At 47.3% G+C, this 18002-nt stretch overlaps 1 protein-coding gene and 1 pseudogene across 3 annotated transcripts in view; one reads left to right on the top strand and one right to left on the bottom strand.

Moving 5' to 3' along the window:
* DOP1B (DOP1 leucine zipper like protein B) overlaps window positions 1-18002 on the bottom strand; it is a 131648-nt gene that overhangs the window by 112504 nt on the left and 1142 nt on the right. For all 3 annotated transcript variants that reach the window (XR_004028584.1, XM_030806173.1, XM_030806174.1), the window contains exon 2: window positions 11090-11254. Coding sequence is in view for 2 of the 3 variants with exons in the window: in XM_030806173.1 (XP_030662033.1) it covers window positions 11090-11227 (138 nt within the window). In the remaining variant the exon portion in view is untranslated. The remainder of the gene's footprint in view (window positions 1-11089; window positions 11255-18002) is intronic.
* LOC100589146 lies at window positions 5953-7018 on the top strand (annotated as a pseudogene).

Here is an 18002-nt window from a genome sequence, read left to right as displayed (position 1 = left end):
ATGGCAAAGCCCTTCCTGATCTCCACCTGAGACTGGGACTGTATTTAGAGACAGGCTTTTTTTTTTTCTTTTTTTTTGAGACAGAGTCTCACTCTGTTGCCTAGGCTAGAGAACAGCGGTGCCATCTTGGTTCATTGCATCCTCTGCCTTCTGGGTTCAAGTGATTCTCCTGCCTCAGCCTCCTGAGTAGCTGGGATTACAGGCATGCGCCACCACACCCAGCTCATTTTTGTATTTTCAGTAGAGACAGGATTTCACCATGTTGTCCAGGCTGGTCTTAAACTCCCAACCTCAAGTGATTCACCCATCTTGGCCTCCCATAGGCCAAGGGATTACAAGCATGAGCCACCACACCCGGCCAGAGACAGGATTTTTAAAGAGGTAATCAACGTAGAATGAAGCAGTTAGGGTGAGCCTTAATGCAGTCCGACTGGTGCCCTTGTAAGAAGAGGAAATCTGGGCCAGGCACGGTGGCTCACGCCTGTAATCCCAGCACTTTGGGAGGCCGAGGCGGGTGGATCACTTAAGGTCAGGAGTTCGAGACCAGCCTGGCCAACATGGTGAAACCCCATCTCTACTAAAAATACAAAAATTAGCTGGCTGTGGTGGCAGGAGCCTGTAATCCCACCTACTTTGGAGGCTGAAGCAGGAGAATCACTTGAATCCGGGAGGTGAAGGTTGCAGTGAGCTGAGATCGTGCCACTGCACTCCAGCCTGGGCAACATGGTGAAACCCCATCTCTACTAAAAATACAAAAATTAGCTGGCTGTGGTGGCAGGAGCCTGTAATCCCACCTACTTTGGAGGCTGAGGCAGGAGAATCACTTGAATCCGGGAGGTGGAGGTTGCAGTGAGCTGAGATCGTGCCACTGCACTCCAGCCTGGGCAACAAAGTGAGACTCCATCTCAAAAAAAAAAAAAAAAAAAGAAGAAAAAAAAAATCTGGATACAGATACACCCAGAGGGATGATCCTGTGAGGACCCAGGGAGAAGACACCATCTCCAAGCCAGGCAGAGAGGCCTCAGAGGAACCAACCCTGCCGACATGTTGATCTTGGACTTCTGGCTTCCAGAACTGTGAAAAAAAACAATCTGTTGTTTAATCCACTCTGCCGGTGGTATTTTGTTATGGCAGCCCTAGCAGACTAACACAGACTCCAGGCTGAAGAGGATGTATGTGAACTAATACCAGTCAACAGAGAAGAGGAGCTGATTCAGGCAGGGGTAAAAAATCAGGATCCCAGCCAGGCACGGTAGCTCATGCCTATAATTCCAGCACTTTGCGAGGATCACTCAAGCTCGGAATTTGAGACCTGCCTGGGCAACATAGTGAAACCCTGTCTCTACAAAAAGAAAATACAAAAATTAGCCAGGCATGGTAGTGCACACATGCCTGTAGTCTCAGCTACTTGGGAGGCTGAGGCAGGAGGATGGCCTGAGCCCAGGAGGCAGAGGTTGCAGTAAACTGAGATCATGCCATTGCACTCTACCCTCAAAAAAAGAAGGATTCTGTTGGACTCGCCCAAGTTTTTATTAATTTATTTATTATTTTGGTTTTTGGTTACCCAGGCTGGAGTGCTGGAGTGCAGTGGTGCAATCTCGGCTCACTGCAACATCTGCCACCCAGGTTCAAGAAATTCTCCTGCCTCAGCCTCCCAAGTAGCTGGGATTACAGGTGCCTGCCATCACACCAGGCTAATTTCTGTATTTTTAGTAGAGACGGGGTTTCGCCACGTCAGCAAGGCTGGTCTCAAACTCCTGACCTCAAGTAATCCACCCACCTCGGCCTCCCAAAGTGCTGGGATTACACGTGTGAGCCACCACGCCTGGCCTCTCACCAAGTTTTTAGCTAAAGAGGTCTTGCAGCCAATCTGTAAAGGGCTGGAGTAGTTCACTAGGTCTCCAAGCTCCAGCCCATGTTCTTCCCACCACACTGCAGCACTAATTCTGAAACACACCATCAGGAGGCTCTGCTTTAAACAGGAGGTGCTTGTAGCCAACTGATGAAGACTCCGGAAGCTGAACTGTGTGACACCACAGACCTCATGCTGCCCTTCCTGTTCATGGCTGCTCTGTGAAACCGTAGTGTGTCATCAGATAAAAGTAGCGAAAAAAAAAATAGTTCATTTAGGACCATTATGAGTTTTTTTTTTTTTAAAGAGCTTTAATGATAAGATTTTTAAATCTAGAGTTAATTTATTTCTATTAGCCTTCATTTCCAAAATCAAAGCTGTAAATCACGCTTGGTAGAGCACTTGGATTCAGGGCTCAAAAGGCACTTGATTAAAATATTTTTCTTGGGCTGGGCAAGGTGGTTCACGCCTGTAATCCCAGCACTTCAGGAGGCCGAGGCAGGTGGATCACGAGGTCAGGAGATCGAGACTATCCTGGCTAACATGGTGAAACCCTGTCTCTACTAAAAATACAAAAAAAATTAGCCAGGCGTGGTGGCGGGCGCCTGTAGTACCAGCTACTTGGGAGGCTGAGGCAAGAGAATGGTGTGAACCCAGGAGGCGAAGCTTGCAGTGGGCTGAGATGGGGCCACTGCACTCCAGCCTGGGTGACACAGCAAGACTCCATCTCAAAAAAAAAAAAAAAAAAAGATAAACTATTCTCTAACACAGAAAAATTCTAAAAATGATGCTGAAACATTGAGCAAGTTTGAAAATGATACCATTAGAATCTGTCTACAGCTGGACATACCAAGACCTTCTGGAAACCAGTTTTCTTGGTTGAAAAAAGGGTTGACTGGATGAGTCTTCTCCTCCAAATCTAAGGTTTATGCATTATAACATTTAGTTACCTACCTTAAAAAAAAGAATGTTGACCCTAAGCTTTTGTGTCCTATATCATTGTTTAAACCTGTATTATATTTTCCTAATTCAACTCTCAACTCTTTTTTTGAGACAGAGTCTCGCTCTGTCCCCAAGGCTGGGGCGCAGTGGTGCAATCTCGGCTCACTGCAACCTCTGCCTCCCAGGTTCAAGCGATTCTCCTGCCTCAGCCTCCCAAGTAGCTGGGACTACAGGCATTCGCCACCATGCCTGGCTAATTTTTTTTATTTTTAATAGAGACAGGGTTTCACCATGTTGGCCAGGCTGGTCTCAAACTCCTGACCTCAGGTGATCCACCTGCCTTGGCTTCCCAAAGTGCTGGGATTACAGGTGTGAGCCACTGTGCCCCACCCAACTCTCAACTCTTACTCACTGAATTTCTGTGCATAAGTCCAAGAAATGTGACATCACCAAAGTCTTAAAAAAATTCCTTTCTTTTTTTTTGAGCCAGCGTCTCACTCTGTCACCCAGGATGGAGTGCAGTGGTGCAAGAGCTCCAGGCTGAGGCTCCAGGGATCCTCCCGCCTCAGCCTTCTGAGTAGCTGGACTACAGGTGTGCACCATCATGCCCAGATAATTTTTGTATTTTTGTAGAGACAAGGTTTCGCCATGTTGCCCAGGCTGGTCTGAAACTCCTGGGCTCAAGTGATCCTTCTGCCTTCAGCCTCCCAAAGTGCTAGGATTACAGGCATGCACCACTGCACCCAGTGAAGAAAATTCTTTATTCATATCAACTCCTATCAGGGACTCTTGAATACAGAAGTTGCAAGTTTCATAGAACCAAGTATTCCTGATGCTGATCAAGATGTGCTCCCTCCTCCACATCCAGTAATGGCAGGAACTGATCTCAGGCCTAATGGTGCGGGCATCCACACTGGCTCTTGTGCTTGCTGACGGCCCGGGGGATTCTTGCAATGGGTGAGGCAGAGGTTCCCTTGCTCACAGCCTCCCTGGGAGGAAGCTCAGTGGCTTCCCCTCCCCGCCAGAGCAAAATTCTATCAGTGGCCTGACCCTGCTGTATCTCTGGTCACTCTGTCCTCTGGCTACTCCTGTCCCCTTCCCATGCCTTGGACACAGGCCCATGCCCCAGATTGCCCTTCCCGCCAGCTTGCTCACTTCACCCTGACCTCTGCTTTAAGGTCACGCTGTCAGTTCCCCCTCTGTCTAAAATAGCACTCCCTCCTCCTTCCTCCATACCCCACTTCCCCAATTTATTTTTCTTCTTAGCATTCAGCATCTGACATCACACAGTCATCTGTCGTCTGTCTCTCGCCAAGAAAGCGTCGTTTCTTTCCATGAGAGCAGGGGCTTAGTGTTCAATGCCTTATCCCCAGCACTGAGGTGTTAATAGATCTTGTCCTACCACTGTCATAGCATTCTAGGGCTGCTATAATAAAGTGCCACACACCAGGTGGCTTCAACAACAGAAATGTATTCTCTCATGTTAAGTCTGAAATCAAGGTGTCAAGAGAGCGGCTTCCTTCTGAAGGCTGCATAGACAATCTGTCCCGTGCCTCTCCCCCCGCTGCTAGGAGTTTGCTGTCACTCTTTGGCACTCTTTGGCTTGTAGACGCATCTTTCTGGTCTCTGCCTTCATCCTCACGTGGTGCCTTCCCTCATGCATGTCTGCGTCTACATTTCCCCTTTTTCATCAGGACACCAGTCACACTGGATTAGGGCCACCCCCTAATGACCTCCTCTAGCTCGATTAGCTCTGTAAAGACGCTGTTTCCAAATCAGGTTACATACTGAGGTACTAAGGGTTAAGACTCCAAGGTTTCTTTTAGGGAGGCCAAAATTCAATCCATAATAACCACTCAGTTGCCGTAAGACACTGGGTAAGTGGGTTAACCTTCACCGGTAAAACAGGCCTAATAATTGCACCTACTGCATTTGGGTGATGGAGACAGGGTCCCTGGCAGCAAAGAAGCACAGCCCTTTCCCCTTACATGAGCTATACAGATATTGACATGAAGAAGGCTGGAGGCTCTGCTCATAAGCATGGGCTTTGGAACCAGGCTGGTCGGGGTCTGAGCCCTCTCTCTGCCACTGGCTGGCAGTGGCCTTGCACAAGTGGTTGAACCTGAGACGGATCTCAAGATACATTTTAAGTATTATACAATAATGCACATCAACTCCTTAGCATGCAGTGAGCTCTCCATGAATGTCAGCCGCCTCAGGCAAGGCAGAGGTAGGGACTGACAGCATCACCTTTGTCCCAACCATATATTGCAAATTCTTCAAGGTGGCTGCTTGAACTCAACAGTTAATCACAGCAGCAGGGAACAAGAAATGAGATCCAAGAGGAGACCGTGGTGGGATTCCTCAGGTAACAACCCTAACAAAAGTTGTGTCTTTTTTTTTTGAAACAGGGTCTTGCTCTGTCACTCAGGCTGCAGTGTAGTGGCACGATCATGGCTCACTGCAGCCTTGATCTCCTGGGCTCAAGCCATCCTCCTACTCCAGCATCCTGAGTAGCTGGGAGCACAAGCAAGCACTACCATGTCTCATCATTTTTATATATATCTAAAAAATATATATATATATATATATATTTTTTTTTTAGACAGAGTCTCACTCTGTCACGCAGGCTGGAGTGCAGTGGCATGATCTCAGCTCACTGCAACCTCTGCCTCCTGGGTTCAAGCAATTCTCTTGCCTCAGCCTCCCGGGTAGCTGGGACTGCAAGCGTGTGCCACCGTGCCCAGCTAATTTCTGTATTTTTAGTAGAGACAGGGTTTCACCGTGTTGGCCAGGGTGGTCTCGATCTTTTGACCTCGTGATCTGCCGGCCTCGGCCTCCCAAAGTGCTGGGATTACAGGCATGAGCCACCGTGCCAGGCCTAGAATAGAAATTTCTTCCAAAAAGATACACAAATGCCCAACAAGCATATGAAAAGATGCTCAAAATTATTAGTCATTAGGGAAATGCAAATCAAAACCACAGGGAGAGCTCTACCGGTGGAATTTGATGGCGTGATCTCTCACAGAAAGTTCTCCACTCCCAGACATAGGTCCCTCTGCTTCCTGCCATGGGAGCGGAGAAATAGGCATCGTGGGAAGGTGAAGAGCTTCCCTAAGGATGACCCTTCCAAGCCGGTCAACGTCACAGCCTTCCTGGGATACAAGGCTGGCATGACCCATATCACACGGGAAGTCGACAGGCCAGGATCCAAGGTGAAAGAGAAGGAGGTGGTAGAGGCCGTGGCTACTGTGGAGACACCACCTTTGGGGGTTGTGGGCATTGCGGGCTATGTGGAAACCCCTTGAGGCCTCCGGACCTTCAAGACCATCTTTGCTGAGCACATCAATGATGAGTGCAAAAGGCGTTTCTCTAACAACCAGCATAAATCTAGGAAGAAGGCCTTTACCAAGTACTGCAAGAAATGGCAGGATGAGGATGGCAAGAAGCAGCCGGAGAAGACTTCAGCAGCATGAGGAAGCACTGCCAAGTCACCCGCGTCGCTGCCCACACCCAGACATGCCTGCTTCCTCTGCGCCAGAAGGCCCAGCTGATGGAGATCCAAGTGAACAGAGGCACCATGGCTGAGAAGCTGGACTGGGCCCAGGAGGGGCTAGAGCAGCAGGTACCTGTGAACCAAGCGTTTGGGCTGGACGAGATGATCGACGTCATCGGGGTGACCAAGGGCAAAGGCCACAAAGGGGTCACCAGTTGTTGGCACACCAAGAAGCTGCCCCACAAGACCCAACGAGGCCTGTGCAAGGTGGCCTGGATTGGGGCATGGCATCCTGCCCATGTGGCCTTCTCCATGGCATGCTCTGGGCAGAAAGGCAACCATCACTGCACTGAGATCAACAAGAAGATCTGTAAAATTGGCCAGGGCTACCTTACCGAGGACAGCAAACTGATCAAGAACAATGCCTCCACTGACTATTCCCTGTCTGACAAGAGCATCAACCTTCTGGGTGGCTTTGTCCACTATGGTGAAGTGACCAATGACTCTGTCGGGCTGAAAGGCTGTGTGGTGGGAACCAAGAAGCGAGTGCTCATTCTCTGCACATCTTTGCCGGTGCAGACCAGACGGTGGGCTCTGGAGAAGACTGACCTTAAGTTCACTGACACCACCTCCAAGTTTGGCCATGGCCGCTTCCAGACCATGGAGAGAAGAAAGCATTCATGGGACCACTCAAGAAAGACCGAATTGCAAAGGAAGAAGGAGCTTAACTCCAGGAAAGTTTTGCACCTGGTGGGGTCTCAATAAAAGTTATTTTTTTTAATTATTAATTTTAAAAAAAACCACAAGGAGAGACCACTTCACACCACTAGGATGGTTATCATTTAAAAAAAACTGAAAATAGGCTGGGCACAGTGGCTCATACGTGTACTCCCAGCACTTTGGGAGGCCGAGGCGGGCAGATCACCTGAGGTCAGGAGTTTGAGACCAGCCTGGCCAACATGGTGAAACCCCATCTGTATTAAAAAATAAAAATAAAAAATTAGCCAGGCATGGTGGCTAATGCCTGTAAACCCAGCTACTCAGGAGGCTGAGGGATAAGGAGGTGGAGGTTGCAGGAGCCAAGATTGCACAACTGCACTCCAGCCTGGGTAACAGAGCGAGTGTTAAAAAAAAAAACAAACTGAAAATAAGTATTGGTGAGGATGTTAGGAAATTGGAACACTCACGCATTGCTTTTACTGGATATGTAAAATGGTGCAACTGCTGGGAAAAAAATTTAGTGGCTCCTCAATAAGTTAAACATAGCGTTTCTGTATGTCCCAGCAATGCCACTCCTAAGAATGCACCCCAAAGAACTGAAAACTGAGGTTCAAACAAAAGCTTGTACACGAATGCTCATAGCAACACTATTCACAATAGCCAAAAGGTAAAAATCTAAATGTCCATCAACTGATCAAGGGATAAAGAAAAATGTGGCTTGGCGCGGTGGCTCACGTCTGTAATCCTAGCACTTTGGGAGGCCAAGGCAGGCAGATCACTGGAGGTCAGGAGTCCAAGACCAGCCTGGCCAACATGGTGAAACCCTGTCTCTACTAAAAATACAAAAATTAGCTGGGTGTGGTAGTGTGCACCTGTAGTCCCAGCTACTTGGGAGGCTGAGGCAGGAGAATCGCTTGAACCTAGAAGGTGGAGGTTGCAGTCAGCCGAGACTGTGACCCTGCACTTCGGCCTGGATGACACAGTGAGACTCCATCTCAAAAAAAAAAAAAAGAAAAGAAAAGAAAATGTGACTTACCCATATAATAGAGTATTATTCAGCTATAAAAAGGAAATTCTAACACATACTATAACATGGATGAACCTTAAGAACATTATGCTAAATGAAATAAACCAGTCACAAAAAGCCACATATGGTATGATTCCATTTCCATGAAGAGTCCGTAGACAGGGAAAGTAGATTCGTGGCTACCAGGGCTGGGGGGAGGGAGGAATGGGGAGGAACTGCTGAATGGGTGTGGGTTTCCTTTTGGAGTGATGAAAATGTGTGAACTAGAGAGTAGTAATGGTTGCACAACATGGTAAATGTACTAAAGGGCACTTAACTGTGCACTTTAAAATGGGTAAACGGTGAATTTTGTGTTATGTGAATTTTATCTCAATAAAGAAAAAGAAAAAACAGAAATAATGGAGACTGTGCCCTCCCCAACAATAAATATGCTGTTCGGCTGGGCGCAGTGGCTCATGCCTGTAATCCCTGCACTTTGGGAGGCTGAGGTGGGCGGATCACTTGAGGTCAGGAGTTCGAGACCAGCCTGGCCAACATGGTGAAACCCCCATCTCTACTACAAATACAAAAAAATTAGCCGGGCCTGGTGGCAGGCACCTGTAATCTCAGCTACTCGGGAGGCTGTGGCAGGAGAATCGCTTGAACCTGTGAGGCTGAGGTTGTCGTGAGCTGAGATCGCGCCACTGCACTCCAGCCTGGGTGACAGAGCAAGACTATCTCAAAAAAAAAAAAAAAAAAAAAAAGTAGGCTGTTCTTACACTCCAGGAGGGCTGAGTACTGAAACAGTGAAACATCCAGAAGAATGTGGGACTCAAGGCGGTTCTACTGCTTCTCCCTTTCCCCTCAAAAAGCAATCTACCTTCATGCAAGTCTGCGAATGCAATCTGCATTCACCTAGAGAATTCCTGAGATAGAGCTGTACAACCAAAGAATTTGCAAGCTCTTATTTCCTGTTTTAAAGGCCTTAGGAACATTTATCCACCCCAGCCAGCACGGAGCCGTGACATTTACATGTCGTAAATATGCCTTGCAAAAGATCAGCAGCTTACTGGCCACGAGCTGTAAGAACTGCCTATCTGCAGTGTGCCTGATAGCCATCTGTCAGGGCTGGAGGGTCAGGCTGCTGAAATTCTTCACTCACCCCAATTCCCCTGGTGTGTTTGACCTGGGGAGCTGAGATCTGAAGAGTAGAGTTAGACATCTCCTAACTCCCACCTAGCACTTGGGCTCCAAACTCAGGTCCTGTCCGAACAGTAACAGAGCCAGGTACAGCTTCTCTAAGCCCAGATATCACCTACCTACATGTTGTAGTGGTCATCTGAGCGCTTGAAAGTCCCTGTGTCACTTTCTTTCTGGGAAAGAAAGGATGGGAAAATATAATGCTCCCATCTATACGTCACTTATATAGAGGTGTGGTTCCCAACCTTTTTGGCACCAGGGACCAGTTTCGTGGAAGACAATTTTTTTTTTTTTGAGACAGAGTCTTGCTCTGTCGCCCAGGATGGAGTGCAGTGGCGCAATCTCGGCTCACTGCAAGCTCCGCCTCTCAGGTTCACGCCATTCTCGTACCTCAGCCTCCTGAGAAGCTGGGACTACAGGCGCCCGCCACCACGCCTGTCTAATTTTTTTGTATTTTTAATAGAGACAGGGTTTCACCGCGTTAGCCAGGATGGTCTCGATCTCCTGATTTCGTGATCCGCTCGCCTCGGCCTCCCAAAGTGCTGGGATTACAGGCGTGAACCACCGCGCCCGGCCACGTGGAAGACAATTTCTCCACAGATGGCGTGGCGGACGGGTGGGAGGGCAGATGGTTGGTTTTAGGATGAAACTGTAGATCTGCTGTTGTGCCACCTCAGATCATCAGGCATTAATTAGATTCTCATAAAGAGTGGCCAGGCATGGTGGCTCACGCCTGTGACCCCAGCACTTTGGGAGGCTGAGGCGGGTGGATCACTTGAGGTCAGGAGTTCGAGACCAGCCTGGCCAACATGGCGAAACCCAGTCTCTACTAAAAATACAAAAATTAGCCAGGCATGGTGGCGCACGCCTGTAATCCCAACTACTCGGGTGGCTGAGGCAGGAGAATCGCTTGAACCTGGGAGGTGGAGGTTGCAGTCAGCCGAGGTTGCGCCTTTGCACTCCAACCTGGGCAACAGAGTGAGACTGTCTCAAAAAAAAAAAAAAAGATTCTCATAAAGAGCATGCAACCTAGATCCCTCGCATGTGCAGTTCACGATAGGGTTCATGCTCCAGTGAGAACCCAGTGCCACCACTAATCTGACAGGAGGCAGACGGAGCCCAAGCAGTAATGCTCGCTCGCACCGCTCGCTCGCACCGCTCACCTCCTGCTATGCGTCCCGGTTCCTAACAGGCCACGGACTGGTACCGGTCAGCGGCCTGGGGGTTGGGGACCCCTGATATAGAGTACAAGGTGAAGCCCACGTTTGACCAGTTTTGGTTTTCCTAGATCTGACCCCATACACACACACACACACGCACACACGTATGCACACACATGCACACACACACAAGTTTTGGGCAGATTTCAATATTTATTTCACCTTTTATTCTTCTAGGAGTTACCAGACAGCAGTAAAAGGATCAAAAAAGTAGATCAAAGAAGAAAAATAAATAAAAATCCTAAGGAGTCTACAAAGAACAGTCTCTGAATACCTAATTTGACAATTTTAAATTTTACCTTGTCTAGACATTAACATTGTTAAGAAGAAGACTTCAACTGTATGAACGCTATATATATTTTTATGCTCAGAAAAAGCTGGAAGGAGGTAATACATTGATAGGTTAACAGTGGGTAACACTGGAGGACAGAATTACGAGTGGTTTTTTTCTTTTCTATATTTTCTAATTGTTGTAATCATCATTGTATATATAATGGTATTTCCTTGAAATAATATAAACATTATACTGTATAATATGTAATAATATAAAGGTTATAAAATACGAATAATATAATCATGTAATTTCTTGTAGTAGTAAAAAGACAATTACGTCCCCACCTCCATGCAATCCAAATAGGATACACCCTACATACCTTGTTGAGTTTGCCAAGTGAAGATATGAGATCCGCCCATTCACTCGAGGACTCAAAATTTCTCAAAGCCTTTTCAATCACTGAAGAGTAGCTTCTGTATCTGTAATCATTTAAGAGCTCCTGCTCTTCTGGATCCATCTTACATTCTCACAGCAGAAAAGTTATCTAAAAGCAAATCAAAAAATAACCAAATGAGAGAGCCATTCAGGGATACAAATCATTCCCAACCCAGGGCTACAGAAGACACGCGTCCACAAAAACAACTGTGCACAAACTCACTGGGCAATCCTGTTCAAATATTTAGCAAGGCTTCTGGGCCAGGCACTGTGGGAGATGAAAGATAAATAGTTCCCGCCCTCGTGGATTCTGGGAGAAAACAGGAAACAGGAGCAGACAGCATAAAAGTGCTAGGGCTCCAAGTAATTTACAAAATTAATTCCAGGATCAAAGCTCCAAAGCTGCTAGACTATATGTTGCTGCCAGCTGGTAATTTTGAATGAGTACGGCCCCTCCCATCATATGGCATTTTTAAATTTTTTATGTTTTTTTGGAGGCAGGGTCTTACTCTGCCACCCAGGCTGCAGTGCAGTGGCACGATCACGGGTCACTGCATCCTCGACTTCCTAAGCTCAAGTGATCCTTCCTTCCACCTCAGCCTCCCAAGTAGCTGGGACTATTGGGATGCATTACCATGCCTGGCTGTTTTATTTAAAGTGTGGCAGGCATCTACCCAACATGCCTTGTTCTCCTTTTCTGTACTAAGGGAGCACTGGTTTTGTTCACGGTAACACTGTAATTCCCAGACTCCCTTGCATCTAGGTGGCCATGTGATAGCTCTTGACAATGAGATGTCAGTAGAAGCCGTGGGTCAAAAAGGCTTTTGGAAAGGAGGCAGACTTCCTGGCATAAGCCTTTTGTCCTCCATTGTTCTTCTTTCTGCCTAGAACAAAGGCATGATGTTGGAGTGAAGCTACATCTTGCACCTGTCACGAAACATGCACGAAAGCCACATACTAACGATGGCTGAGTGGAACGACAGAGCCCCTGCGGCCCCAGATGGCATGATGAAGGCATCACACGCCAACCCCGGATGCTGTAATGTCTGGTGTATGTTTTCTGCACATAACAGCTAATTTGTTTAAGTCGCTGTTCAATCAGGTTTTCTGTTACAGCCAACCACAATCCTAATTGATATATGAGGACAAATGGTATTTCACCAGTACTGCTCAGTCTGAAAGGAAAGACAAATACAGAGCAATGCTATAAACATGAGTGAACGCGGTTAGCTGGGTAGATTGCTAAACAAGTTGGATGTAGTCAATCAAATAAAAAGGCAAATATGGTAAACGGAAGAAACTGAACTGAAGGTACAACACGTTCTTTAAGCTTGAGTCTTTCATTTACGGGCCAGTACAGTTATAAAAATTTCATGAAATCTCATACTTCAATTTCCGATCACTCCAGACCCAATCCAGTCTTCACCAGGCCACCACTACTTTCTTTCTTTCTTTTTTTTTTTTTTTTTTTTTGAGACAGAGTCTCACTCTTGTTGCCCAGGCTGGAGTGCAGTGGCGCAATCTTGGCTCACTGCAACCTCTGCTTCCCTGGGTTCAAGCAATTCTCCTGCCTCAGCCTCCCAAATAGCTGGGGCTACAGGCACGTGCCACCATGCCCAGCTAATTTTTGTATTTTTAGTAGAGATGGGGTTTCACTGTGTTGGTCAGGCTGGTCTTGAACTCCTGAGCTCGTGATCCACCCACCTCAGCCTCCCACAGTGCCGGGATTACAGGCGTGAGCCACTGCGCCTGGCAACCACCACTACTTTCACGTCACCGATGGCAGAGGTCCTTTCTGTTTCCTCACTTTACCTCTCAGTAGCACGCTGCGGCAGACCACTTCTTTAAGCAGCCTAGCAGCCTCCGCTTGGCCCACACACTCCTCCGGCCCCTCCAGCCCCAGAGCTTGTTTCCCACCTACCTCTCTGAACTTCTTTCCTCCTCCTCTGCCAACTGCTAAATACATTCCCTGGCGGCTGGGCATGGTGACTCACACCTGTAATCTCAGCACTTTGGGAGGCCAAGGCGGGCAGATTACTTGAGGTCAGATGTTTGAGACCAGCCTGGCCAACATGGTGAAACCCCATCTCTACCAAAAAATAAAAATAAAAAATAGCTGGGCATGGTGGCACACACCTGTAGTCCCAGCTACTTGGGAGGTGGAGACATGAGCATTGCTTGAACCCAGGAGGTGGAGGTTGCAGTGAGCTGAGACTGCACCACCGTACCCCAGCCTGGGTGACAGAACAAGACTCCATCTCAAAAAAAAAAAAGAAAGTGAAGACTTTGGGAGGTGATTATGTCATGGGATTAGTGCCCTTTTAAAAGGGACACGAGCTGAACACAGTGGCTCCCATCTGAAATCCTGGGAGGCCAAAGCAGGTGGATCACTTGAGTCCAGGAGTTTGAGACTAACCTGAGCAACATGGTGAAACCCCATCTCTACAAACAATACAAAAATTAGCAGGGTGTAGTGGCACATGCCTATAGTCCCAGGTACTCAGGAGTCTGAGTTGGGAGGATCACTTGAGCTTGGGAGGTTGAGGCTGCAGTGAGCCACGATCATGCCACTGCACTCCAGTCTAGGCAACAGAATGAGACCCTGTCTCGAATAAATAAATTAAATTAAAGAGACCCAAGGGAGCCTGGCTGTTCATTCCACTGTGAGGATACAGCAAGCAGGCCCCACCAGACACTGAATCTGCCAGCACCTTCATCTTGAACTTCTCAGCCTCCAGAACTATAAGAATACACTACTGTCACTTATAACAGAAATACCTAGTTTACACTATTTTGTTGGAGCAGCCTAAATTAACTAAGACAAGTATCCATCCACAAAATATGGTCTATCCACAAAGGAACGCTGAGGCAATGGAAAGGAACCAAATACTGATACATGCCGCAACATGGATGAACCATGAAAACACACACTTAGTGGAAGACGCCAGACACACAAGACCAGACACTGTATGATTCCATTGATATGAAATGCCCTCCACAGGCAATCTAGAGAGAAGGCAAGTAGGTTAGTGGCTGCCTGGGGTGCGGTGAAAATGGAGTAATGGCCACTGGGCATGGCGATCTTTCTCAGGTAAGGCAAATGTGCTAAAATGGGATGATGGCGATGCTTGCACAACTCTGTAAATGTATGAAAAATCACTGAAAGTATCTGGGCACAGTGGCTCATGCCTGTGATCCCAGCTACTCCAGAGGTTGAGGTGGGAGGACTGCTTCTGCCTCGGAGCTTGTGACCAGCCTGGGTAACATGGCAAGATCCTGTCTCAAAAACAACACTGAATTATATACTTGAATGAATTTTACGAGCTGCAAATTATAGTGCAATAAAGCTGTTTAAAAAAATAAAACTAGGCCAGGTGTAGTGGCTCATGCCTGTAATCCCAGCACTTTGGGAGGCCGAGGTGGGTGGATTACGAGGTCAGGAGTTCGAGACAAGCCTGGCCAACATGGTGAAACTCCATCTCTACTAAAAATAGAAAAATTAGCCGGGCATGGTGGCTGTAATCCCAGCTATTCAGGAGGCTGAGGCGGGAGAATCACTGGAATCCGGGAGGCGGAGGTTGCAGTGGGCTCAGATCGCACCATTGCACTCCAGCCTGGATGACATAGTGAGACTCTGTCCCCACCGAAAAACAAAAAACAAAAACAACAGTAAACTCTCAATTCCATCTGCTCAACATGCTCCTTCTCCCATCTTTCCCTTCTCAGAAAGTAGCCCCTTCACCTGTGGGATCATTCTAGACTCTTCCTTCTCTTCATCTGCCATGCTCAACCCCAGTCCTGTTTGCCTCTTCTTCCTAAACACCTGTTGACTCAATTGCTCTCCATCGCCACACCGCAGTGTGGGCTGCCTGTTGCCTACATGTTTGCAGAAGCTTCCCAGTGATTCTCCCACACTTGCCCCTTTCCAGTGCCTTTACACACAGTGCTCCAAGAATCCTTTTAAAACATAGTGCATACAACTGCCATGTTTAAAATTGTTTCCATAAAGCTTAAAATAAGGCCAGGTGCAGTGGCTCATGCCTGTAATCCCAGCACTTCGGGAGGCTGAGGCGGGTGGATCACCTGACATCAGGAGTTCGTGACCAGCGTGGCCAACATGGCGAAACCCCGTCACTACTAAAAATACAAAAATTAGCCAGGTGCGGTGGCACATGCCTGTGATCCCAGCTACTCGGGAGGCTGAGGCAGGAGAATCGCTTGAACCTGGGAGGTGGAAGTTATAGTGAGCTGGGATTGTGTCACCGCACTCCAGCCTGGGCGACAGAGTGAGACTCTGTCTCAAAAAAAAAAAAAAAAAAAAAAAAGAAAAGAAAACTTAAAACAGAACCAAACAACCCCTTTTCCAACTTACAAGACTCTACCCACCTGTCACTGCACCCTCCAACCCCAAGACAGACCCATCCTGCCACAGAGCCCCTGCATATGCGTGCCTCTCTGCAAAAATATACTGCACCTTGCACACCCACCCACAAAATAAGACCGCCTACTCATTCCTGGGAAAGCCTGTCCCTTTTTGTGAAATAACTGCCTTCACACATTTTGAAAATATTAAGGAAAAGATGGTAATGAGAGCTGGTAGTTTGTTCCTTTTGCCAAGTAAAGACTAAGAAGTTGATATATCCAAATGGTCCATACTATTTTTTTTTTTCAGAAAATTCAGTTCTGAAACCCAGCATCTCTAAACCACCGCAATACTCCAATGGTGCACAGTCTGTTCACTCTACTAAGTGTCTAAACACGGGGGAAAGAAACATAAATAAGACAAGGTCCCTACTCTCATAGTTCATAGCCTAATAAAAGTGGAAGTACCTAAATACCTAATTTCAGTTTAATGTGGCACACATAAGTGTCAGAGGGTGGACAAAGTGGCCTTGCTCCTTTTAACACACATAAGTGACAGAGGGTGGACAAAGTGAGAGTCTGATGATACCAAGAGGAAACTCAGCCACCGGCAGCGGAGTCCTCAAAGTCCAGAAGTGTGGACGGCTAGAGTTACCAGGAAGAGAACTGTGATAAGGTGTGTATTGACGATAAGGTGTGTATTTAGAAGGTGGGGTGGCAAGGGACGCCACTGCTCATGGCAAGGAGGGCATCAGCCAGGTAAGAGCAGGCAGCTGGAGCAGTTCAGTGTTATGGTTGGCCACATGAAGAAAGTGCTATTTGGTGTAACTACCAGCACATGTGAGAAGTTTGGAAATCGTCATTCATGCAAGCTCCTTTATTTCAAAATATGGGGCACGTGCTATGCTACCAAGCAAGTCTTCTGGGTGAGCTTGGTAAACTCACCATTTATGAATGCATTTGTTTTTCTTCTTTTTTTTTGAGATGGAGTTTCGCTCTTTGACCAGGCTGGAGTGCAATGGCGCAATCTCAGCTCACCACAACCTCTGCCTCCTGAGTTCAAGCGATTCTCCTGCCTCAGCCTCCTGAGTAACTGGGATTACAGGCATGTGCCACCACGCCCGGCTAATTTTGTATTTTTAGTAGAGATGGGGTTTCTCCATGTTGGTCAGGCTGGTCTCAAACGCCCAACCTCAGGTGATCCGCCCGCCTCGGCCTCCCAAAGTACTAGGATTACAGGCGTGAGCCACTGCGCTCGGTCTCTTTTTTGTTTTGTTTTGGTTTTTGATTTTTGAGATGGAGTCTCATTCTTGTCACCCAGGCTGGAGTAAAATGGTGTGATCTTGGCTCACTGCAACCTCTGCCTCCCGGATTCAAGCGATTCTCCTGCCTCTGCCTCCCGAGTAGCTGGGATTATAGGCGCCCGGCACAACGCCTGGCTAATTTTTAAAAATATTTTTGGTAGAGACGGGGTTTCACCATGTTGGCCAGGCTGGTCTCAAACTCCTGACCTAAGGTGATCCTCCTACCTCGGCCTCCCAAAGTGTTGGGATTACAGGCATGAGCCACCGCACCTGGCCTTATGCATGCATTTCTTATCTTCTTCTTTTTTTTTTTTTTTTTGAGACAAAGTCTCGCTCTGTTGCCATGCTGGAGTGCAGCGGCGCCATCTCGGCTCACTGCAACCTCCGCCTCCTAGATTCAAGCGATTCTCCTGCCTCAGACTCCCGAGTAGCTGGGACTACAGGCGTGTGCCACCACGCCCAGCTAATTTTTGTATTTTTAGTAGAGACACAGTTTCATCATGTTGGCCAGGATGGTCTTGATCTCCTGACCTTGTGATACGCCCCCTCGACCTCCCAAAGTGCTGGGATTACAGGTGTGAGCCACCGCACCCGGCTGCATGCATTTCTTTGATGCAATACACGAGTCCTGTGAGATGGGTATTAGGCCCAAGATGAGGATATTGGAAGTCCGGCCATTCGGAAAATTGCCCAGGTCACACACCCAGCAGTTAGCAGAACCAGATTCGAGCTCAGGTCAGTGAGATAGTACAGGGTCTCCACTACATTATGCTAGTGATAAAATTATTGGTTCAGTCCTTAAATAGCTCTTTTGCCAATGATCTTGCAATCTATCCTGGATATGTCTCCTGTGAGAGATTGAACAGTTCAGTAAAACCGACAGTTATACAGCCTATAAATAACTAGAGACACAAAAAAGTAATCACATAAGAAGTGTATCTGCTCAGATACCTTAAAATCGAAAATGTCGGCAAGAAATCTCTCACTTTACCCATTTTTAATTTCATAGAAAATCAAATTCAGGGTTGGGCACTGTGGCTCATACCTGTAATCCCAGCACTTTAAGAGGCCGAGGTGGAAGGATTGCTTAAGCCCAGGAGTTTGAGACCAGACTGGACAACATAATGAGACCTTCGTCTCAAAAATAATAATAATAATAATATAGAAAAAAAACAAGTTCAAGAGAAAAAC

The sequence above is a fragment of the Nomascus leucogenys genome, chromosome 25, assembly GCF_006542625.1.
Source record: "Nomascus leucogenys isolate Asia chromosome 25, Asia_NLE_v1, whole genome shotgun sequence".
NCBI lineage: Eukaryota > Metazoa > Chordata > Mammalia > Primates > Hylobatidae > Nomascus > Nomascus leucogenys.
Note: the sequence above shows the minus strand (reverse complement) of the source record. Positions and strands in the feature narration are given on the sequence as shown.